Source organism: Uranotaenia lowii, unplaced genomic scaffold (genome assembly GCF_029784155.1).
Source record: "Uranotaenia lowii strain MFRU-FL unplaced genomic scaffold, ASM2978415v1 HiC_scaffold_218, whole genome shotgun sequence".
Taxonomy (NCBI): domain Eukaryota; kingdom Metazoa; phylum Arthropoda; class Insecta; order Diptera; family Culicidae; genus Uranotaenia; species Uranotaenia lowii.
The window spans coordinates 13,891-38,039 of record NW_026598111.1 but is presented as its reverse complement, the minus strand read 5'-3'; the positions used below and the strand labels follow the sequence as shown (position 1 = coordinate 38,039).

At 38.1% G+C, this 24,149-nt stretch overlaps 1 protein-coding gene across 6 annotated transcripts; it reads right to left on the bottom strand.

Moving 5' to 3' along the window:
* Window positions 1-36: 36 nt before the first annotated feature.
* LOC129759636 (sterol regulatory element-binding protein cleavage-activating protein) lies at window positions 37-23,378 on the bottom strand. Of its 6 annotated transcripts, none has more exons than XM_055757138.1 (9): window positions 22,388-23,378; window positions 20,748-21,897; window positions 6,522-6,887; window positions 6,283-6,457; window positions 1,969-4,530; window positions 1,738-1,906; window positions 1,340-1,675; window positions 1,071-1,277; window positions 37-1,004 (listed from the first exon to the last, which is right to left on the bottom strand). In XM_055757138.1, the coding sequence occupies exons 2-9, from the start codon at window positions 21,272-21,274 to the stop codon at window positions 823-825; spliced, it is 4,524 nt and encodes a 1,507-aa protein (XP_055613113.1). In that variant the 5' UTR covers window positions 21,275-21,897; window positions 22,388-23,378; the 3' UTR covers window positions 37-822. The 6 variants fall into 6 exon arrangements, with proteins under 6 accessions (XP_055613113.1, XP_055613115.1, XP_055613116.1 ...); XM_055757140.1 differs by having other exon boundaries at window positions 22,838-23,378; XM_055757141.1 differs by having other exon boundaries at window positions 23,009-23,378.
* Window positions 23,379-24,149: the final 771 nt, after the last annotated feature.

The following is a 24,149-nucleotide window of genomic DNA, read 5'->3' as shown; positions in this document are numbered from 1 at the left end:
AGAGGCTTTCGGATAGTAAAAAATAAAAGTTCGCTAAGAATAAATTCATTTGCAGAAATTTATATCTCCCGACTGAAGGCAATTTAATGAGCTTTTGGAGGTTTAGTTTTCATATATTATAAGATTATGTTTAAACTTCTTATTCTAGAGGACAAAATAGCGTGCTCAGATACCAATCTGCGTTTAGGTAGGTACATCGGCAATTTTCCCTTAATCTCTAAACCAGCTACACGATGTTTAAATAATTGATTCTTCCCTTGAGTGTTTGAGTTTTTGATTCCACAATAGTTGTAGTGATTATTGATTTCACTGCTTTAAAAGGCTTTCTCGTTTCATTCGCAACAGTCACTTTTTGACCCTATCCTAAAAATCACGGTCTGAACGGAACGTTTTTTTCTATAATCTAACCCTAAGTTAGACTGCAACAGTTTAAAAATCGCAAAATGATGTTTAACATTTTAGAGAGCTGTTAGCTGTTAGAACTCTACATGGTGAAAGCAAACTTATAACTTTTTCTTTTAAAGCGCTTTTACAATTTCGATATCAGATGGTTATATAAGCATAATATAACAAACATTCTCAAACGAACACTTTGTCGTCAACCATTTTTCTTAATAAGCGTGTTGAAATAAATAAAAGTTTTGTGATTTTTTCGCAGGTCTAATAAATTACAATTTAAAAACTAATCTTATCGTGAAGAAACATTAGTACTATCTTTAGTTGCTTTGCTTCGCTTTGCTTCTGAGTACGAGCTTTGTATTGTTTTGCTTTTGTGTTTGTATTTGTGTGTGTGTGTTGTGTCTGCACTTATTTCCTTTTAAATTATTCGCATTTATCCGCCGCAACAAGCGGGAAGCGTACAATCCGCATTTGGCTTCCATAGTCGCAGATGACGGAACCACAGGCTGGCAACATGACCCGCGGACTCAGCTGGGAATTCGAGCAATCGAGCTTCACTTCGCGAACAACTTCGCCCGTCCGGACGTCCCACACGACGAGGGATCCTGGAAGAATGTGAGATTTAATTAAAATCGTCCATCTAAGCATGGTTCGCAAATTATAAAATTTACCTGGCTTTCCAGTAACTAATAATGATGGCGTTAGCATTACCAACGAAGAAAACGCGTGCGAAACGTTAATTGACGTTAGCGATTGGCCCTGGAATCGGTCCCACACCTGTATCCGTTCGTCCAGTCCTAATGAGATCACATAACTTGGGGAGCAGGCTAGGGCCACGATCGAATCGTCGTGTGCTTCAATTTTGTACATACACGCACCTGGAAATGAGATTGGTATATTAATAACTACACAGTTCGAAGAACAACATCCAATAACAAACCTCGCACTAAATCCCACACGCATAGAATGCCATCCTGGCATCCGGACGCCCCCATACCCTGCTGCCACTGGTCGATGAAAAGACATGAGATAGGTCCATAATGTCCGTGCAGAGTGTACTGCAACATATGGCTCTCCAAACGGAACACCTTCACTGTGTGGTCCTGACTGCCGGTCATAACCATACCGCCGCCCACTTCCAAACACGTCACTGGCATATTGTGGCCCTGCTGATGGAACTCCAGTATGCATCGCAGTTCTTCCTCGGAGCCAGTATTGGCTGGAGTACCCGAGAAATTCATATTAATGCTTCCAGCCGAGCCTGTTCGAATGTGAGCTGGAAAAAAATGAGAAACTCGTTAAAATCTTCATTTCCTCCCAAAGATTATTTCAACTCACTTCTTCTATATGCTGAAGTGAATCCCCAATCTATTTGTCGACCTTGGGTGTACGTCTCCAGGCGAAGGAAATCGATCCGCCCGCTTAATCTCGCTACTATCACCTTATCACCGGTTAGTTTGATGTTGGTCACACCGTTATTGAATGTGTGCTCCGTCTCGTAGATGCACTGTAAAAAAGAATTAACATTATACCTGAAATGTTACAAAAAAATACACATTCAATACAGACCTTAAAATTACCCGTCGTTCCTTCCCAGAACTCCAGCCGCCCGTCGGCACAACCAATCACGATGAGATTATCGAGAAAATCGAGACACCAAATGGGTGACGTTTGGTAGGATTTCTTTCGAGCGGTTCCACCCGGTGGTTGAGAATTTTCCGTTGGAATAAAACGCTGCTGCGGTTGGTCACTTGCTTCGCCGCCGCTGTGGGATCTGTGAATGCTCTGATGGTTTTGATGATTTTGTGGCGGTGGCGGAGATCGGTTCTTTACACTACCACCCATAGCTGCCTCGTAAAACTGGGCCGCGGAAGTGCCGGAAAGAAAGCGATTGCGAAGGTCAGTGGCAACGAACCCACCGTTGCTTAGTCTTTTACCACTGGGATAATCGGGAGTGAAATGTTTCTCGTACTGAGCTGCGAAGTCAAATTTGGCGGGATCCTGTTCGGCGTTTGGTTCTGGATAACCATTTTGACCGGTGAAATTAAACTGTAACTTTTTCTTCAGTTTGAACGCAAAGCTCGTTGGTGATTTCTCCGGAAACACTTCCTGCATTCCGGTAACGTTAGCGCTGTTGGGTTCGCTTTTGACAATAAAAGAACCACGCGGTGAGCGAGATGTTTCCAAACGTTGCATTTCGAAATGGTTGGTGCGATTGATTGAAGCCATGAGCTCACCGTTGGTAGCATCCCAGATCTTTACCTGACCCTGGAGGCAGGAGCTCGCAATCATATTTCCGTCCGTCACAATACATTCAATGCGATGCTTGTGACCATTTACTTGAATTGGGACACCTTCGAGAATTCTGTGTTCTTGTTTGGGCTCTTCGTTTTCGCTATCTTGACCACCCCAACTAGCGCGCCATTCAGCATAGTTTCTGGTACACATACAGCGATACAGCATCACCAAAGTGTAAGTCACCATAAATATACTAACAGCTAACAGTAGCAGACTGAGCAAAATTTCCATCGGTGTCTTTGGATAAAACGGTGTATTGTCAGTATTCATAGGAAGATCACCTGTGTCCATGTCTTTAAAATCCAGCGGATCAAGCGCAGCAGCAAATGCTTTCCATTGGAAGTGGTGCGGAGGTTTTTCTTCGGGATTTCTAAGCCTTAGTGCTACTTGTGGGCTCACAGCATGTGACAGTTTAATAGATGGAAGAACCGTTACATACCTTCCTGATAAGGAAATATTGTACTGTTTCAAAATTGACGACCAATGAAAGTTCGATAAGCGATACACCGTTTCGTAGTCCGGATAGTTAAGCCGATTCAGCAGCTCTGTGATATTCAATACACGTTCACTGTTTCCATGTAGATCACCATCGAAGAAATGGTTCAAATTCAAATGACTGTCCGGTTTAAGATCGTGCATTTCATTCAAAGGTACGTCCAGTCTCTTCGCTTCATTAGCTGCCCGTTGAGCTTGCATGTTTCTATCAATCATCAACTCAATCAAACCTGAGTGATATATTATGTTCGATATCCACAAAATCATCCAAATCATAAATCCACGCTGAAAGAATCTTGTCCTGGCCCAAAAGTTCACTATCCTAAGTCGTTTAGGAATTTTTTGTTCCTTTCCATTTTTCGAGTTGCTCAAACTGTTTTTCTTATGGCTTCCACTTTGATCCAGACCCGAAAGTTTTGGGTGGGACATTGATCTGCTGATTCCTCCATTCTTGTTAGTTTCTACCACATTCCTACGAGCCTCACTATTGTAGTACAACATTTTTGGTAGTTGCTTAACTTCAGCACTATACTCTACCCGTTTTATATCAAGAGCCAGTACCGTTGAGAAAAACATCATCTGAAGAAAGAAATCCGACACCAACCCAACAATAGCAAATATACAAAACTCCTGAATCACTGGAACAAACGTACACAATCCCACGGTCAAAATAGTGATTTCCGTCAAAAGATTCTTAGTTATTGACCAGCCTTCTCGGGACAAGCCTTGGGCGATACGGATTTTCACATCCAAATTGTTGTCGGTTGTCAGCACACTTTTCGTTATAACCAGCACATTCTCAAGTCCAACCAGTATCACCAAATACGGATACACACCCTTCGATTGCAAGCTTATGGTCAGTCCGAAGAAGAAACACATCCCCAAAGACATCATCAAACTTCCCAAAACGGTCAAAACTGCACTGGAGGCCAACACGAAACGCGATCGAATCACATCAATTTTTCGCACAGAAAAATACACATACAAAAACAGCATCACGATCGCGATGCACTGCGGCAAAAACTCCATCCAGTCGAACTCTCCCGGGTAGAAAATGTACATAATCGAAGACTGTTCCTTAGTCGATTCTTGCTGGCCGGCAGGAATCCCGGCACCCTCAACCACTACATCATCGCCATCCTGATGCAGCGGATATGCTTTCACAAGTTTTTCCTTCAGCGATTTGATGAAGGCGGGATTGTTCTCGCGCAGGATCAGCGTGACGGCGTACTGGATGATGCGGGATCGGACCCGCATGGGATACCGCTTGACGCCGGTGTCTCGCAACGAGATTCCGAACAGCATTTCCGAGGTAGACACTTTTGATTTTTGCAGATTCTGTAAAGAGGAATGGTGCAAGTACGGGTATTACTCAGTTGAATATCATAGAATTTTCGAAAGTTTGAAAAAAAAGGTCGCTGGCCTTTTGATATTGACGAAGACCCGGTCACATGTTGAATCTTGAAATAAGCTAAATTTTGCCCTCCCGAGCAGACTTTGATGCCCAAGATGATAGCCAAATGAATCTAAAATAAGATATTAACAGCAAACTGATTGCTTATTTTGATATCAGTTTTTTCTACGATTGCAAAATAAGGCATTATCCAGGTGCCAAAGATACAACTTTTGATAGTAAGATTATATTAGGTAATATGAACAAACATTTATTAATTTAAAGTTTTAATTGATAGCAAAACTAGGCATCACGGAAGTATCATACCTAACAGATTTCAAAAGCAAACTGATCAGTTGTAAATGCTGATGATACCATAATCTGATGTGCACTTTCTAACGACAGCAAATCTAGCCATTAATGGGATTGCAATACCAAACTGAGACTGCTACAAGTCACAATAAGGCGTTCCCACGAATAGATTTTATGTATTTTCTGCAGCTCAGGACTCGGTACGATTTTTGAAATAATTGAAAGGAGCTCAGTGAAGTAAACAGTCTATTTTCATAATCAGGTTATCGATGAAGGACTTTATGGAACGAACGCAGATCTGAAAGAATTAGACAAGAACTAAACGATCGATATCACAGTCTGGGAACGCAATGAATTTTGGTAATGTTTAATGCTCATACGATGAAAATACGTTTATCATGTTTCTTTCTTTCTTGTGTTTTACAGAATTTAGTTTGTATTTCAAAACTTTCTCAATAGTTTTGAATAAAGAAGAATTAAACTTCCTTATTGTGTAAAAATTATTTTGGCAAAAAGTTATCGATTTATCCGTTCTTGATTGTAAAAATTTCCCAGGTATCTCGGAAGTAAAATTTATCATTATTTTGCCCGAGTAAGGGTGTTACTTTGCCAAACTTTATATTTCACTTTTCACATACGAAAAGCTGTTTTCATATAGTTCTTTTAACTTTTTTGGAAAGGCATTAAACTTTTATTGAAACAAAATATGTCCCCAAACTGGCAAAATCTACCTTGGATTGCCTTGATATTTACAAATCGAGCCGTGAGTCTTGAAGAAGACCGGAGCTGAACCGGAAACTAACAGCTCCAAAATTGAGAAATGGATTGAAAGCCAATTTTCACGGACCACATATAATGGACCAATGATGACTGATCAAGGTGATTTTTTCAGCGATAAGATATTATGACCTTAATCCATTCCAGCAATTTGAAAAAATCAGGGTCCATGAGTAAAAACCAACAACATTCAATAACGACAGGTAATTTCGACTGTATGGGACAAAATCAACCCAGAAACAAATGCTAATGCTTATCAAGTCGATAACACGGCGTAAGAATGTTTAAAAAATCTACTCTAACTGCAAAAACTAACAGTGACGTACAAATCAAAATGTAACACTCTAAAAATAGGTTTCGCTTAAAAACAGTCTTCCAACGAATTTATCAATTTGGACCAAAAACTATATAACGTGTGACCAACATTTATATGCTAATTGTTAGTGAATCTCGTTTTTAAGTTATTTTTCATCAGATTTAGGATTTTTTTTCCCTTGAAAGTATAGGGGATGAAATCTTAAATCTGAGAGACGTTCTCCACACGGGTTGTATAAGGTTGGACTTCTGTGTCTAAAAACGTGTTTATCAACCATCATTCAAATACTTACATGATTCACAAAAATAGTATTCAACAGGCTGTTATCCTTGTTGAAGTTCTGCAGATTCTGTTGCCAGAGATTGGCCGGTGACAAAAGCAGACAGTTATATTCCGGAAACAGCATCTGTTGGGAGGCTCGTTTGACATTTTCCACGTGCAGACACAGATCGCTAAGTGTCGTTTTACTGTTTGAAAAGCAAAAAAAAAACTTTAGTTTTGGCTACACACCTAATAGTAGAAAAATCTAACCTTTCGTCCTCGTGATTACGTATGATCTCAATCAACTTGAACACTTCGTACAGGGGTCCACGGAAGGCATCGGTCAGCAGCAGATCCTCCTCCCACGGGACCACTGCACTGCGCAGAATAATCTGCTGTACGTACAGAAGCGGATCTATTCGGGCCCAGGGAAACGGTGGCTCCAAGCTGATGTTGTAGATGTTGAAAAAATTGTTTCCGTTGAAGCTGCTGAACGGGTTGTACATTTCCGATTTCGTACTGCCGTTGCCATATGCGCCGTTTACCAGATGCAAATTTTGGCCAATTTGTTCCGTGTACGGGAAAATGACCTTGGTCGGGATCGTTCCGGGTAGCGGAATGTTCAACAGGGGGTAGCTGTGAAAAAAAAAACATTAAAGAGGGATGATTCAAACGAGGAAAAAAACAGCATAGAGGCGACCAGGACTAAAAGACGAAGACTGCGAATCATCATTGCGTCATTGTATCAATTTCATCCGGTAACTTGGCAAAAATACAACGAAGCACGAAAAAAAAGCTTGTGGGTACCTACTTTACAGGGTCCGGCAATGTTCAATAACTTGAAGAGCGGTTATTACTAAGCATACAAAACCAAATTAGATGACACCTTGTCACTTTGTTTAAATTATGTCTGAGCTGTCGAAATTTTTTTTAATTTTTATCAAGCCGCCAAAGGTCATGAAATCAAATCTCGGTCACGGCATATAGAACTCTTTCTGTGGGCTGGTGGTTTTTAGTATTTGTAAGATGCTAGCCATCATGTCCTTGAACGTAGATTATTTTCGACCAGAAAGTCATATATCTACTTACTTACTATACATATTTCACGGCATTCTCTTAATTGTGTAGTCAATGTGAGCTATAAAATTAAATTTTTCATCGACTTGTATTCTCAGGTATTTGATTTGACGAACCCTCTCGATCTCACAACCATCGATTAATAACTTAGGACTTACTCCTATTTTGCGATTTCCAATAATCATCCAGTTGGTTTTATCAAGATAGACATAATTTTATGTGTTTCAAAAAATCTGCAATATTTCTCAAATCAGCATTGGCTTCTTGTACAACGAGTTTTAAGTCATTTCCACTCCAATAGGAGTCGGAATAATATGCAAATAGCTTGAGACGGCCGTGGTTTAAGCACATTTTCGTGTCATTGATGTACAGTATAAATAACAAGGGACCCAACACACTTCCTTGGGGACCTCCTAGGTTATTTTCTCTATATCGCGAGTAAGATGAACCATATTTTGTTCGTTGCATTCTGTTCTCCAAAAAATTTTTGAACCAGCTTAGAACCGTTTACCAACACTTCTAACATCAGTAACCGATCAATAATTTCGAATACTCTCTTGAAGTCTAGAAACACAGCCACTATGTAGTTTCCCTTTTTCAATATTAATCTTCCAATTTCGAAGTATCAAATTAACTGCAGATTCAGTTGAATGCTGCCCTTTGAATCCGGACTGTTCAGCAATCGATATGTCTTCACAGTCAATAGAGCGTAAGAATTGCCGTTTAACTGCTAATTCTAGCACCTTTTCTTGAATTTCTAACATGTTTATAGGACGATAGAACGTCGCCTCTCTTGCCTTTTTCTGTTTTTTCAATGGGTGCTACAGTAGAACACTTCCGTTTCAGTATTATTTCTAACTGCAGACTCGTGCTTATAACATTTCTCAACGAGTTGGCTAATACAAGCTTTGGGTTTCATATCGTTTACTATTTCGTCAAAATTTTGACTAATTATTGTTTCGAATGTGTGAAATTCTCCAATGTTGTACATACTCTGATCCACGTAGCCAATAGAGCTTGCCGGAATGCTGTTATGAATTTCCATGACGCTATCAATAAAGAAGTCATTGAACTTCTCTGCTATTTCTTTTTCGTCTGTGACTTCAACTCCGTTGAATGAGACCGAATTTGCCCTGGTACCATTTGACATCATCAATTTTTTTATCTTTTTCCACAATTGTTTTCCATTAGATTTGTTTCTCTCTAGCTTGGATAGATTGGTTTTTAGCTTTTTTTTCGCGGATATTTGTTTCAGAATATTTGTACTTATGTCAACTCCTTGAACTTTCGTTCTTAAAAATTGTTTCTAAAATTTATCTGTACGTCGTTTTATTTCAATTAGGTTTCTGTAGTACCCTCTAATACCACGCTCATTACCAAGTACCAGTTTTTTACAAACAAATGCATTAACACTATCTTTCAATAAAATATCGATACGTCTCACCAACTCATTGAAGTCAGCGCTTTCCAATGTTTTCAAGCCTGTCTCAAGAAGCTGTCTAAATACAATGTTGTTATACTGACTCCAATAATTTACAATCTGATGCGTCTTAGGTAGACCATAATTAGTACCAAATCCAACTTCAATATTTATTGTCTCATGATCTGACACCCGAAAATCAGGAATGATAGTCACGTCAGCTCTCTCCTCCACATTTGTGAACACCAAATCTATCCTAGAACTGCTGGATATCGTGATGCGAGTGTCTTCCATAACAATTTGTCGAAAACCATATGCCTCCATGATACGTTTCAGATCTCTGCACTCTGCTTCATAGAATTTTTCTTTTTTTCATATTTGGAAAACTATTATCAAAACATTGAAAATACATATGATTTTCGAAAAACATTATTCCAATTGGATATGCAATGCAAACCCGAATTTGAACTAGGATTTCAAAGCAGCTTTTCATTTCTAATTTCTTATGATTATTCGAACTGAAAATCAAGAATCCTAAACTGGATACAGAATCCCAAATACGGAAACATCTGAGCTAGTTGTGGGTAGCAATGTGGCTTCTTCATCACTTACTACAAATGCCGGGTAAAGAATCACACAAGTAGTTTCATGCTGTCGATAAATGCCCTAGCTCACATTTTCACCATCTATTCGTTTCTTCTACCCAAAGCGCTCTAGCTTTGACCTTTCCACCTATCAATGTTCATGTCTGTCTTAATTGCTCTCTAACTAGATTTTTAATTTGCCGATATGCCATAAACTTAGATAAGGAAATACGAAAATAGAAATACAACTTAAACTTAATTTAAAATTTAATATTCTGTCCTGAATTTCTATGAATAAGTGATAAAATTTTGAAAAACTGTAGCAGAATTTTGAATTTGGGATGGGTTTTTAAGGTTTTTTAGTTACTCTCAGTTTTAGTTACTCTTGAATAACTTAATAATCATTTGGTTATGACTTTAAAATGTTTTGTTATATTGTTAATGTTTTTTTTTGTGATAATAGGCCTCGAATTTTAAGCTCATTTCTTTTATTGCCTAGTTCCAGGCTTTGAAGCGGCAGAAAGACATATTTCGTTAGCTGTCCATTATACCTGTAGATATGTATTTTTTGTTGTTTTGCCTTGCACTTGAAAGAGACCTGAAGATCAGAAGTGACAAAAAACGGTCCGGTGCGGTGAGAGTCATCAAGCTATAGTGGCGACACTTACTATGGTGAAGATGATCAAGTTGCGCCCTAAGAGAATTCCTCGACGTAGTATTCCTAAATTGGCGATAGATTTTAATATACCGGATCCAAATCGCCGTCGGATCTTGAAAGATGATTTTTAGGCCAAGCCTCACAAGATCTTAAGGTTTGGAAGACCTTCCGATAGAACAAAAGCAAAAACGGGTAAAAGAGGAGGAAAGACGCAGCTTACGCGGGTCGCGTATGAGCAATTCGAAGAATATGTTCTCTACCGATGAATTCGTTGCCGTTCGTGAAAAAAACAGATACATATTTTGGTTGCAAGAAAGATCAAGAACCTAATAATAAATTATTAAAAGCCATCAAACGACAGAAACCTGTATTGTTGAAGGTCTGGGTCGGGATCACCCGTACTTCCCTGGTGAAAATCAACCAAACACCCTGAAGAGGTGCAGATCAATTTATTCACGTACCGGGATTTCTACGGCATGTCCTCGAACTGTGGACACGTCCCCATTTTGTTTTTAGCATGTGGTTTTTCAGCAGGACTTCGCATTGGCTAACAAAGGGAAAAAAAACTCAATTTTTGTGTTAAAACATTTTTTTGAAAGTTATTTCCGAGCTCGGAGTGTCCGGTGAGTTCACCTGACCTGAACCTCATGGACTTGGTTGTCTAGGGTATATTGAAGCCCGCAGTTTACTCTACAAAACATGACATGGTTTGGAAGTTCTGAAGCGCTATCTATCTGAATCCTGGGATAAAAAACCACAAAACCCACCTGTGGGCGATGAAGAATATGCGTTTGAGCTTCTGCAGTGAGTTGTTAAGCTCAAGGACAGAAAAATCGATTTGCATCAATGGATTTTGAAAATATGATTAATTGTGCCGTAAATCTTATCGATTTTTTTGTTAATTTCCGATTGCCGGACCCTGTAGTAGGTACTTTTTAAGGTAGTTTTTAAGAGAAGTATAACGTCAACAACCAACTATATGTGTACATTAGGATGGAAGCCAAATGGGTCATAATTGGATTTTGTAGATTGGCATGTGCAAAATTTCAGCTCAATCGGACTTGATTTAGGGGTGCCTCGGAGGGCACGAAGATTCCTTTTTTTGACGCTAAAAATCACCAGAGGGTGAACCGAAGAAAATCGGAAAAATCGAAATTTTAATTTTGATGCCAAATGACTTAAAATGCATAAAACGACGAAATCTGGTGTTATCTAAATAAAATGTTTTTGTCAAAAATCGACTTTAAAATTTCAAAAACTACCAAAGGGGGTCCAAAAGAAATCCGATACCAAATGCCAAATGACTTACAAACGCATGGTCGGGTGTTATCTCGAAAAAAAATTGTTTATAAAACGACTTTCTGGGACTTGATTATCGGTCGTTTTTCGAAAAACAGACTTAGGTCGATTTTTTATCAAATTTTTTTTTCGATGTAACACCACATTTTGACGTTTTATGCATTTTTAAGTCATTTGGCATTCAAATCAAAATTTCGATTTTTGAGGGTCTAAAAAACGAATGCTCGAGCGCTCCTAAATCAACGTCAGTTTTTTGGCCAATCTACAAATTGTACATGGTCGATTTGCGTCGATAAGACATGACTCTTTTGGCTGCCACCCTAGTGTACATATTTAAATTTAACTCCGTATAGATACACCGAAAAAACTTTTCACATGAACGCTACGTGAAAATGTACATGGATTTTTGCCACCATGAAAATCACGTGGAACTTACGTGAATTTCAGGTAGCAAACAGAGCTCGCGCAGCAAGCGGATTTCACGTAATTTTCATATGAGTTGTATATGAAATCAACGTAGATCGAATGTGGTAAGGGATTTGTTCTGCTACATGTAATTCACGTAGATTTCATTGTCTTATTAACGTAGGGAGTTTTTTCGGATATTTTAACTAATATGTTTTGATTTTGATAGTCATCTTTATTGTTCGGCAAAATTGCGCTTGTCCTTGCGTAACATATGCATTTTCCATTTTCAGTCACTTTTCACTTTTCACTTCATTCAAATTATTAAACACAAAATTTGGCATTTGTTTAGCTGCTTTGACGAGTGCTTAGCCCTGTCCGCTGCCTCAATTTTTAATCCTGTTAAAAAAAATATGAAAAATGTAAATAGCTATCACACAACAAAATATTATTACTTACGAAATAAATATCAGCTTTTCCATCACTCAGATTAGTTTGTCTTCATGCACCAACTGTCGGATCCGCGCCATATTGAAAACTGTATTCCTTCACACAGGTTTTACGTGAATGAGCCATTCAGGCTTACGTGAACATCACATAGAATGCACAAAATCCCTCTGTACTTGACGGATCACTGGATTCTCACGTAAATCGAATGTGTCTTTATTTTGACAGCATTCAACTATATGAATTTCACGTAAGGATCAAGTGATTTTTTATTAACTCCAAAGTGCTTCACGTAAACCAAGCAAAAATTCACGTAACGAGTGGCTACGTGAAAATCCAGGTAAATTTAACGTTCCTTTTTCGGCTGAGTGTATGATAAGAATCCACGAGGCGATAATACGTCGAACAAAAATAGCACTTTGGCGATAATTTATCGCTTCCTATTGGCATATTAAGAAGTCAATCCCGCCTGTTTCTTCGGATGTTGAGATGTTCCTTCAGAGCTCAGGACGATCCAGTCTAGCGAATTGCGAAACGATTTCTAGAAATGAGATATCAACGCATGGAAAACTAACTTTCAAATTCAGCCCATTAAAAATATTATTAAATATGCAGCTGGTGAATTTCGATTCTAAAGGGTTCCTGTCCCAAAGTACCCTGCCACCTATTCCATATCATCCACCAATCGAATCCAAGGGGCATAGATGCCAACGTGTATATATTTATTTATTTTTCTATTATCAATTCATGCCTTCAAGCGAACCTCTCCGAGCAGCCAAGTGTCAATCTCGGATCGATCGAAATGAAATGCAAACAAAATGCGCTGCAATTTTTGCAGCGAAATCAACAAATAAAAACCAGTTCCACCGATATGAAATACTACTAACAAGGGGACGCCTTGTATGTAAAATCGCGACGTATCGCCGCAGTCAGTCAATGGTGCATCGATCAATCGTTGGGGCAAATGTGTGCAGGAATGGAAATTTTCAAAAACAAAACACACACCCCTCTGAGTGGGTCCGAGGAATCGTGCAAAAGCTGCAATCGATTACTAAACATAAACACCTATGAAATTGGAAATAGTATTTTATTTACACTCTCCAGCTGATAGCACAGTTTTAGTCATAGTTGACGTCAAACTGCATAACTAAATGTTTTGCATGTTTCGAAAAATGGAAAGTTTTCGATACCTTTTTCGTAAAATGTTGATATTAAGCGAACTTATTAAGTTTTATAGACTCCTTACTGGGAGACAAAATTTCGAAATATATTTACAAAAATAAAATTGGTATCGAATTTTGAACGCCAACGTCACTGTTTCGAGAAAAACGCTGGAACCAAAAAAATCGTAGAAGTTCAGTGGAAAGCACGATAGTTAAAATTGATATTGGTATTTTGTAAGTCGCTTAGAACCAGCAAAACATGTTCCATGAAGCTTTATACTTCTATGGACTCGTTCGAAATCAAGCACTTACGAACAACGGTTTTTATTACTCTCGCTCGAGTACCTTTTGTTCAGCCAAATGTGAATTTTCAATGCACAAGATGAGCAAGATTAGGTATCTATGGCTACTTGGCTGTATTTGTTTACATTTGGCGCCTTCGCCCTTTTCAAAATTCGATACCGAAGAACACTTTAAGAGAAGCATTTTTAAAATCACCTTATAAAATAAAAACTCATAACAAGAAAATGTCATAATAAGAAAAGTTAGAATGAGAAAAGAAGACAGGTATGTCCAAGGACTATAAAAATCGCTCACTCCTCGAAACGCACACGAAAATGCTTCGCCGCCGGCTCGCTATTCGTTTGTGTTCAATACAATCACGAACAGCAACAAAAACGATTCTACGACGGCGGTTTCTATGCTGCTCGTATTGAAAAACATTCATGAGCGAGTCTGAGAAACGGGGTCACGAGAGACTCGAATTTGCTTCATGAGAATTTTTATACCGAGCTTGCTGTCTGTTTAGGGAAGGAAGAACGCCAGTTCAGAAGAAAAAAGTAGGAAGAAAAAAAGAAAAAGGAATCTTTCGGCTTCTCAGAGACAAAGGCTGATATCATGCTGAAGCAACTAGCAACGCGACCTACAACGCAACGTTCCAACGACTAACCAGCTCTCATTTGATCTCCATGGAAATCGCGCAGACCTGTCATACTGGTCGCTTTGTGTAGCGCGACCAATCTGATGCCAATGTGTTTAGTAGCGCGACTAGTAGGAAATCCAATAGGAACATTGTTTTTTCTCGATTTGAAGCAGTGATTCCGGGTTTTAAGCACAATAGTACGAAGATCTGTCCGAACTTGTGATAATAAACTAAAAACTATCTTAATCGGCGAGAAAATTTTCATGAATTCTTAGTTCCGGCAAAAAAAAACAAGGAATTTTGTCGGTTCAAATTTCGGCATTCTTGCAATCCGGGTCGTGATTTGATGAGTTTTTGATGGCTCCGGAAAGAAAGGAGACGATTCAAAGCATTATCAGATGTACACACTAAGATTGCAATTTTCCCTCTCGGGATACTGGCCGTCTGAGTCACAGGGGAATAGCTTAATTTTAACGAAATTCGAATGGAAACTTCCCCGAAAATCGTGTCACTTCATTACTCCTGTAATTCAGGATGAAATTACTACAAGTTCACAGTTACTCGAACAACCGTCCTGAATTCGAAAAAGTTATGACCTGTATTACGTGGAGCTCATCAGCTATCGCGCTTTTATTGCCATGTCCTTTGTTTCTATCCTTTTCTATCGTGTGATAACTGTCACGTTTACTTTGCATGTTCTGGCATTTCTGGAAGCAAAAACTGGACTTGAGTAGTGATGAACAAGTTCTCCATGGAAATAAAGCTTGCGGAAGTGTAGTGCTGGACCCCTTTCTAATTGAATCATTGGATGCGCCGATTGTCGTCGTCTTTTACTTTTTATAAAAAAAAGGAGCTGTCTTAAAGTGGATCATCCTGCGCGCGACGTCGACTGGTCAATGCTGTCACCCGGGAAACCACCAAACATCTCTAGATGGGAACAGCCGGTCCTCCCCTCGCAGGACATCATCACCCGGGGAAAATGCCTCTGCGGCTTATGGTAAAGACGTGTGCGGAATTTGAAAATTTCATACTTATTCGGTTGTGATAGTGAGGTGAGTTTTTAAGTGTTTTTTTTTTGTAAATATATTTATTATGTTTAGGAAAAATAAAATTATTTGATTATATCTCTGTGTCTCGCATTTTATTTTATTCAATCTAATCAAACATTTCAATGGGAGCAAAAACAAATAAAAAAAAACAAAAATAAAGCGTTCCGTAGCTACAGAAAAAAAAAATTTTAGCTCCCTGCAAATCTCGCGAGGAAACCGTTTCGAGCTTACAGGACAATTTGACAGATGGTTTTCCTGAGCTGTTTTTCTGTCCCGAGATCGTCCTGTAATTTCAGCTGTTGAAAATACAGGTCGAATTCGTCCCGACCACAGGAGAAAATATTAAGTGTGTAGAGAAGTTATGATTTGTAGGGAATTTCAAAGTGACAGGTCGCGCCAGCATGACATACCAATGCAATGCAACGCAATCTTATTGGAACGTTGCGTTGCGTTGCGTTGCTAGTTGTTTCAGCATGACATCAGCCAAACCGTCCGTACCTACCGTCCGGGCACCGATCGTTTAAAGATTGGCTTGGCCTACACAAGTGCACAATGTTGCTGTTGATGTTATTGATGTTCCTTCAAGCTCGTAGCTTCAAAAAGTGACGCACATTCTTTCGTAGGAAGCAATAATAACAGCACTAGCAAGAAGCAAAGCAATTCTTTTGGCTCGGCATATTTGCCTAAAAAGAATAATAACATCACCAAATTGGATTGGATGTGCCGGCCGTATGCACACTGTTCTTCTTATTTTCCATTCTTTTTGGCCAACGCGTGTTTACAGCCAACACGGCTAGGCGTCATCTTTGTTGCTGTTCGTGTTTGTTCAAGCTCAAGCTTTGCAAAGGGACGAACATTTTTCCACTGGAAAGAATAATACCATTACTAACACGGCTCATGAGCGGGTTGGTAAAAAGTTTCATGAATCGGCTCGCTGCTACGCAATCGTCGGGTTGATGCTAGATTTTGTGTGCGGAGAAGGAAGCAAGGCAAAAAGGAATCAGGAGCCTTGGTCGTGTTTTCGTTTTGGTCGGGCTTGATTCGTGAGAACAGGAGATTCTCGCTCACACCTCATTCGCGTTCCAGGGCATTTTTATGAGCAAAAATCGGAGCGATGCAGGCTCAGTCGCTCGTTTGAATGAGTTTTTCAATCCTTGGGTATGTCTATCTTAAGCGTGAGCGGTCCAAATTATTAGTTGCTTCAATTTGAACGGGAAAATGAGTATAATCGGTGTTGGTATAGCATGACCTTGAGGTAGAAGTACCTCTATTGGCATAAGGCTTTCTGGCTGGCAAAGAAGCGATTTCATTCCGAAATAGGATTGATCGATCTTGGATCATTCTTGGCGAAATCCATCTTTTGAACTCAATTTTTTTATTTTTTGGATCGATTCTTTAGCCTTGAAAAAATCGACTAAATCGGTTTATTTTCGCTCCGATTGGAAGTTTTTTTTTTTATTTACTCCGAAGATTTTGAGTTTCAGTTTCGTGCAGAATAATAATTCCCTTGACCATTCTAAAGACTCCTTTTCATTATTGGTGCTTCCATGCCAATAAAATCGACACTTAGCGTTTTTTTTACCTCTATACTCTTGAGGAAAACCATAACTTTTATCAAATGCTCAAATAATCAGAAGTTCCATAGAGCGGTCACTTGAAAACTTATTAAACCTTGAATTAAGCAATATTCTAGAGGATTTTACTCAGCTCAAGTTCTTATCGGAACTTTCGAGTGTCATAGAAAGGTTGCCGAAATCACAGAATAATCCGTAATTTCAAAAAACTTTTGGCAAATTTTCGTCACAGAATCTGTATCACAGACCACATAATATTGAAAATTTTCTCTGAATTTACAGAATTTCTGCATTCTGTGCATACTTCTGAAGTTATGAATTTTACCTTCTATCTACCTCATATTTTTAATCATGAAATTTTATTGCATTTGTTATTTTATTTTTTTTTCCAATGAAGTTATTAAAAAAAGATTCCATTTGTGAATATTTGACTTTCAAAACAATATTTATAAATAATTAGCAGATCTCAACGTCAAATTTTTGACGAAATCATAACTGAAAAAGGGAAGATAAATCGACTTCATGTTTTAAAAGAAATTACAAAGTTGGATTATACCAGCCGGTACATAACTACATATTGATCATTTTAGAAAAATTTAAATTTTTAATCGATTTGAAGTTTTTTGCAAATATTCATTACTTGAAAAAGAAACATCTTTTGCTTTTCCCTTTATTAAAAAAGCAACTTTTTGTTCGTAAAATGATTTGATTCATTTTCTATGAAAAATCTTTTTTTGTTCGAATTAATGGTAACTCTTATGAAGCTAAATCAAACGATAACTTATAGTAAAAAAATATGTTTTGAGAAAATCACACTCACAGTCTTCTCAGCATTGGACGTTGAGTCTTCATAAAAATTTAGATTTAATTTTTTTTTTCTTTGCGCAGTTTTTAAAAGCTGTTTCACAATTTAAATTTTGACTCGATTTTGTTCTACAAACGGAGAAAAAACTGTTTTTTTTTTTATTTTGAAGTTGCGTATAAAATCATTGCATTATTGCTAGTTGAGCGAGGTTATCAAAATCACAAAAAAAAATGCTATATCGCAGGGATAGGCTTTCAAATCTGATTATTGAAAATTTTATGACTTTGTTATGAAATTATGTTGATGTTGATTGCTAATTTTCAAGTAAAATGACTCAATTTATCGACGTTTGGCATGATTTTTCTATGACATTTATGAATATAGTATCACAGATATTCGTCAAAAATGTTTTGAGATGAATCAAAGAATAAGAGAATTCAAAATTTTTATCGAAGTGTCATTTTTGCAGAAAAATCAGCAATCGGTTTTCAAAAAGCTGAGCTTTCCAGCAATTGGTCTAGTTTGCTGGAAAATCACCAATCGAGTTGTCAATTTGGAGTCTGTTATAATTTTCGCACGCTGGAGCAAGGTGAGACTCTCTTTTACTTTTTTTTTTTCCTTTTTTATAGGAATTTAAACCATAAAGGTCATACTTCAACGAAACTCTCTTTTACAATTTTGGTTATATTGATATGATATTTTCTTCTTTATTCTACCAACCAGATATCAAGTCAATGGTAAGATTTTATTGGATAGGTAGATGTTCCATGAAAGATATCAAAATTCAAAACACTTTTTTGAGGTGGCGAATGATCAACACTTTGGCACAAAGCTGCCACTCCATAGAGCCGGGGTTGGAATATAGAAAAAAAAATCTTGTTTCTTAAATTAAATACAGACCCCGTTCGTTTTTGGCAACATCCGATTTTGGCACATGTGCCAAAATCGAACAGTTTTTATAAACAACATTACCTTTTAAATTGCGTTATAACAGGACCAATTTAATTTAGACAAACACCATTTTTTATGTTCTGAAATGGTGATAAATTGCAACAATAAAAACCAAAAAAAAAAAAAATTTATAAAGTACTCAAAAATGACAAAAAGATGAAAAATTCAAAAAGTCTAAAAACAAATTCATACAAAATACTGAATATGACAAAAACAACTAGAAAATGATGAAGGATGACAAAAACAGCAAATATGACAAAAAAGCAAACATTATAAACAAAACAAGAAAAGTGCAAAATGCATCAAAAACATGATGAAAAAATTAAAAAATGACAACAAACGGTCAGAAATGGTCTTAAAATAACGTTTTTGTTAATAATTATAGTTATTTAGTAAAAATAACTTGAAAACATGATGAAAAAAAACCGTTCGATTTTAGCAACATTCGATTTTGGCAACACAGAATGTACGGGCGTGTTGCCAAAATCGAACGGGTCTGTACATCCCTTATTGAAAAATGGGAGAAAATAATTGTTTTTTATTGCTTATTACCTGCTAAACCATGCAGTATTCCATATATAATTTTGAATTGAAATATAAATTCGATACCAAATACACCCGGTTGTTTTGAAAGAAATAGCTGGTTAGAAACTTTGCTAGAAAGTCAGAGGGACAAAAACCAGCAAAATTTTGCTGGTTTCCAGCAAAAAAAAATTGCCGTCTAATGCTAAAAAAAAGTAAACAATCTGAATGATAATGGGGCAAATGCATTTGCAAACTATATGCATATTTGTTTTAGATTTTTTTTTGTGATGGTTCAACAGGCCCATCCTCATGCCTCGTGGGCAGGGATGCCAGGTGTTGAGGAGTAAAAATCTGGGCAATTTTGAAAAAAAAAGTGTGTGTGTGTGTGTGTCTGTGGTCTGTGGTATTCAGGTTTTTTTCAAGTTGAGAACACTGTTTCCTAACACGTACCATGTCGATCTTATTTTTGAAAAATATGTTTAATGAATGATTGGTAAAACATCAATGAATACAAGCGCGATTTCAGTCTAATCTGGCACTTACGGATCAAATCCGATGCATAAATATGGATTTCATCACTCAATTTTGAAAGTCTGTAAAATCTGGGCATTCTCAGCAAAAATCTGGCAAAATCTGTGTCAGACCAATATCTGGACGAAGGGTCAAAAGTCTTGGTTTTACAGAAAAATCTGGGCACCTGGCAACCCAGCTCGAGGGTCGCAGTTTGCTCATATCTGGTTTAGATGGTTACCAAACACATAAATATTGTGAAAAGTATATGTGGAAATCTTCAAATGAGAAAAGGATTAGAATATAATGTTTGAGGTCATAAAATTGATTAAATTTTAGGGATTCATTCCCATAAAAATTTTTCATTTTATTTTTATGGTCCAATTTTTTCACAAGCTAGCACGTGACAAATGTAGTACATTTTTTTTATTAAGTTCTCAAGTCGTCGAATCACGTAACATGAAACGAACTCAGTGATAACAAAAAAATATCGATTACTATCGACGATTCAGAGCTAAGGACTTTCCCTTTTTAAAAGGCGAATCTCTCAACCGCGCCGCCCGAGTAAACATCACGGGTTTGTCACCTATTACTCATTCAGTTATTGTTTGTTTGGATTATTTTCTACAACCGCCGAACAGATAAGCACTGATTGTCCTGAGACCTTGACCGGACCGAAAACCGGATCTTTGATGCCAGATTTGGCGAAATTGAGTAGGGTGATTTTGCTCGTGATTACAAACACTTTCAGTTTTTTTAACGGCCGTGTTGGAAATTTTTTCAATTGACACTTTTTAAGGAACTTAGTAATGTTTGCTTAATCTACTTAATTCAGCTATTGAAGATTAACAAACCACGATTAGAACGTAAAAATAATCACTTCTCATTGCTCTCTTCAGTCGCTGATAACTTTTCGTTATTCTCAGAAGAAATTATCATATAGGTTTGACTACCATCAGCGTTTCACCCACGATATAATTATTAACTTTACCGAAATTCGCGGAAAACAGTTATTTCCCGGGTGTAATGTTTGCAATGACTCAGACTTGCAGAGTTCAGGTTCTGCTGTTAGGAAAGACAAAAAAATGCAATTAAAGCCAAACTTACCAACAAAAAATGATCATAACCACGGCAAGGCTGGTGGCACATGTCGGATAGCTTGACAGGAACAACCCATGTCGGTAGTACAACTGCCCTACACGCGATGGAATACTCTTGCCCTCCTTATCATCGTTGTACGCGCCACGGTCACCGCCCCGCCGAGATCCGTCTCGGTGGCTTCCGGTGGCTTTTTGCCGTGAAATCGTTCGCGGTTGTTGTTGTGGCTGCGGAGCTAATGCGTTTGATGTCAGCTTTCCGTTAATCAGTTGGGTAGTTGCCATGGGCGCAAAGTGACCACCACCGAGGCCCGGTCCCCCGTTTGCATTGCTGCTGCCCAAAGCAGGTTGCGGTTGTCGCAGCTGTTGGTAGATCGATGCAGCCTGATTGGGATTGATGTGGGGTACGTACTGGGCTGGCGGAACTTGCTGCTGGTACTGGTGGTACGATTGTAGCGAACGGTCCTGAGGACCAGACCCGTTACCACCTGGCCCAGAAGGGGACAAATTCGAATCTATGTTCGAGGATGATGTCATCCTCGTTATAGCACTTTCGTATACTAGGGATTTATCGGGGACCAATCCCTGTTCCAGTAATTTTTGTACACTATCGGAGCTACTTTAAACCGGCACAATCCTAATTTAACCGAAAATTAGATTCAAGGTCAATAGCAGCCTCGACTTAAAGTTGAGTAAACGTTCTTACGAACAGCTTGCGAATTTCGCTGATGATTAACGTGGTTCTCCCGGTAGTTTTGTTTAATGTTAAGCGTCACTAAAATTCCCATTATCTTCACTTTGCTGTGCTCTGGGAGCAAAAAACAAAAAAGGTTCAACAAGAACTTTGGGAACGTATTTCCACGTATTCGTTATGTGGTTTGTTTTTTGTGGGTTGTTCTGCACTGCTTCAACCTGGGCAATGATTATTTTTACTTTGGGGTTACAACTTGCACTTTTTCGCCGCCGTACCAACACACATTGTGGACATTCTGCCGGTTTAACTGAACGATCATCATCGTCTCGTCGTCGTATCGTTTTCGTTTCACTGTGTATACAGATCTTCTCCCTTCTGTGGTGCGTTTGATAATCAAATTTTATTGAGTCACAAAGCGGACGCCTTACAGCCGGTTCCAGGCAGTCAGCCAACAAACTGGAATAAACTGATTTCATTTGATTAGTCAAGAACGAAACGAAAAGAGTGAATTCGGTCCGGGGACAACACATGCTTTGGTTTTGAACCCATATTTCTCGTGCTTCGGCGTCTTCCCAAAAAAGGTGTACAGGTTGTCGAACTATACACTGATAGGGGAACGGCTTAGTAACAAGGCGTACATGTTAATTCCTTCCATTACTTATTCGCCAATTAATTTGTCTGACATTCTATGCCTTTTAGAAGTAGAGATGGTTTCTAAATATTTCCTTAAGCCCGTGTAACTTCAATGGCTAATAATGACTAAAATTAACTCAAGTAAGTACCTTTGAGTAGAGAATTTTTAAAAAAAAAATTAAAACTTTAAATTTAGTCAAAAATGTCCTGGTCCTGTTATATCAATCTTACTATAAAAAACAATAACGTTAATAAAATTTATTATTTATTAATTATGAACCCATGTTTAAACGCAATTGGTCGATAATTAGGTTCACTTATACCATTTGAGTGCCTCCACTCCTCCCCCAAAGGGTCATCAAAATACGCTGCCCATATCAAATTGCGGAGCCCTACAAGCTGAAAATCCAATAACCGATGACAACGGCTATAATAATAATCACTTTACACGCAATTTGCATTTTCCTTCAGCCCGAGACTGATGCAATCATCCGCACTAATGAAACGAAACTTTAACAATAAAAAAGCACTACACGTCAACCTAGATGCATTCTACACGGGGAGCTGCTGGGCCATATTTTCCTTCCATATTTCTGCGGCTCCCCGGGGCCTCAATAGTATTGCCGTCAAGCATATAGAACAACCCGCCATCGCCACACACGGTCGATGCTCCTCCGATAACAAGCTACGAAATTCTGCTCGTTGATGGCCCCCGAAATTACATAATTTCTCAAATTGGTTCTTCGAATCAAACACTAGCTTTACGAGCCAACCTCTTATCTTCCTCTGATAAGTAGGATCACATTTCTATCGATGTGATCCACCGGATTAGTGCCAATCTGGGTAAATTCTTTTACAGCACCCTTCATTTCATTGCTCCCAAAATTTTGGCATTCGATTTCGTTCAACAGATTGATTCTAAACTTATTCCACAACGAATATACTCCTGTTTCTTCCTCGCAAGTTGGATTTCTCCGAAATCTTTGAACTCGATAGATTCCTCCCAACATCCAAATTCCACCATTAGCAAAAGAAACCCAAATTATTCACCTCCTTGGGCTAGCGTTTTAGCATTTTCAGTCACTATTCCTCGCGCGAATCCCGTAATTTACAACACCACGCAACGTACACCAACTTCGGAACCCGGTTTTTGATATTAAGCCCGTGAAACTAATGCCAATAAAATTGCAAGAACGATGACGAAAATTATTGCTCGCACTGAGCTTCAAAAATGCGCTGCAACTTTTACTACTGCGGAGCGAATAGGAAAAAAACAGCAAGCTGCTGACCGCGATGATCGTCGTGCTGTCGTTGCGTCAACCAGCTGCCGTCAAAACGCGGTGAGAGAACACGTTGAGTTGAAAGTATCAAAATGTTTATCAAAATAAAGTAAAACTTTAGCCGCTTTACCCGAAAATGGGTGATTTGGCGCTAAGTCTTTCAATAGGGTGATGCACAAGGCACAATCACCGTGCTTTTGTTGAAGAAGTTGGTTAGAGAGATCGATAAAATTTATCAATATATTTAATATACAACATATTTAATGTGTTGCTTTTGCTACAGAAGTGACTTGTTTGTTTGTTAGAACAAAAAAAATTAAAGAAATACAAGAATTATAAATTTAAAAAAACAACAATTCAAATACATATTACATACAATTCAAATACATACAGAAATTACCAAAAATAACAAAAATTACATAACTTAATTGAATTCATGAAATGAAATTGAATTTAATTGAAAAAAAAACTTGAAATGAATCAATTGATTACTCCTAGATTTATTTGACAAACATTAGCAAAATGGCATAAAGTACTCAAATGTAAAAACTAAATACTTGACTTGAACGAAACTGACCGAAATAACCAAAATCGCACATACCTACACTAGAGTGCCCCAAATGACCCGACTTCTGAAAAAGTTATGCGCTGAAGGCTTAAATTGATCCTAGGCTTAGTACAAGATCTCATGCCAAATTTGGGCCAGCTCGGATCATGGAAAGAGGTCGCTCAACGAGCCTGAAGTTTGTATGGGATTTTGAGACATTTTGTTCGGGAGAAACATGAAAAACCAATTTTTCATCAA

What these genes read in the sequence shown, in the direction of transcription:
- LOC129759636 (XM_055757138.1), bottom strand. Translation starts at nt 21,274, where the DNA reads ATGACATCATCCTCGAACATAGATTCGAATTTGTCCCCTTCTGGGCCA. An exon ending in ATACTATTTTTGTGAATCAT is followed by an intron (nt 4,531 to 6,282) that starts GTAAGTATTTGA and finishes TCCTCTTTACAG; the next exon opens with AATCTGCAAAAATCAAAAGT. An exon ending in ATTAGTTACTGGAAAGCCAG is followed by an intron (nt 1,005 to 1,070) that starts GTAAATTTTATA and finishes ACATTCTTCCAG; the next exon opens with GATCCCTCGTCGTGTGGGAC.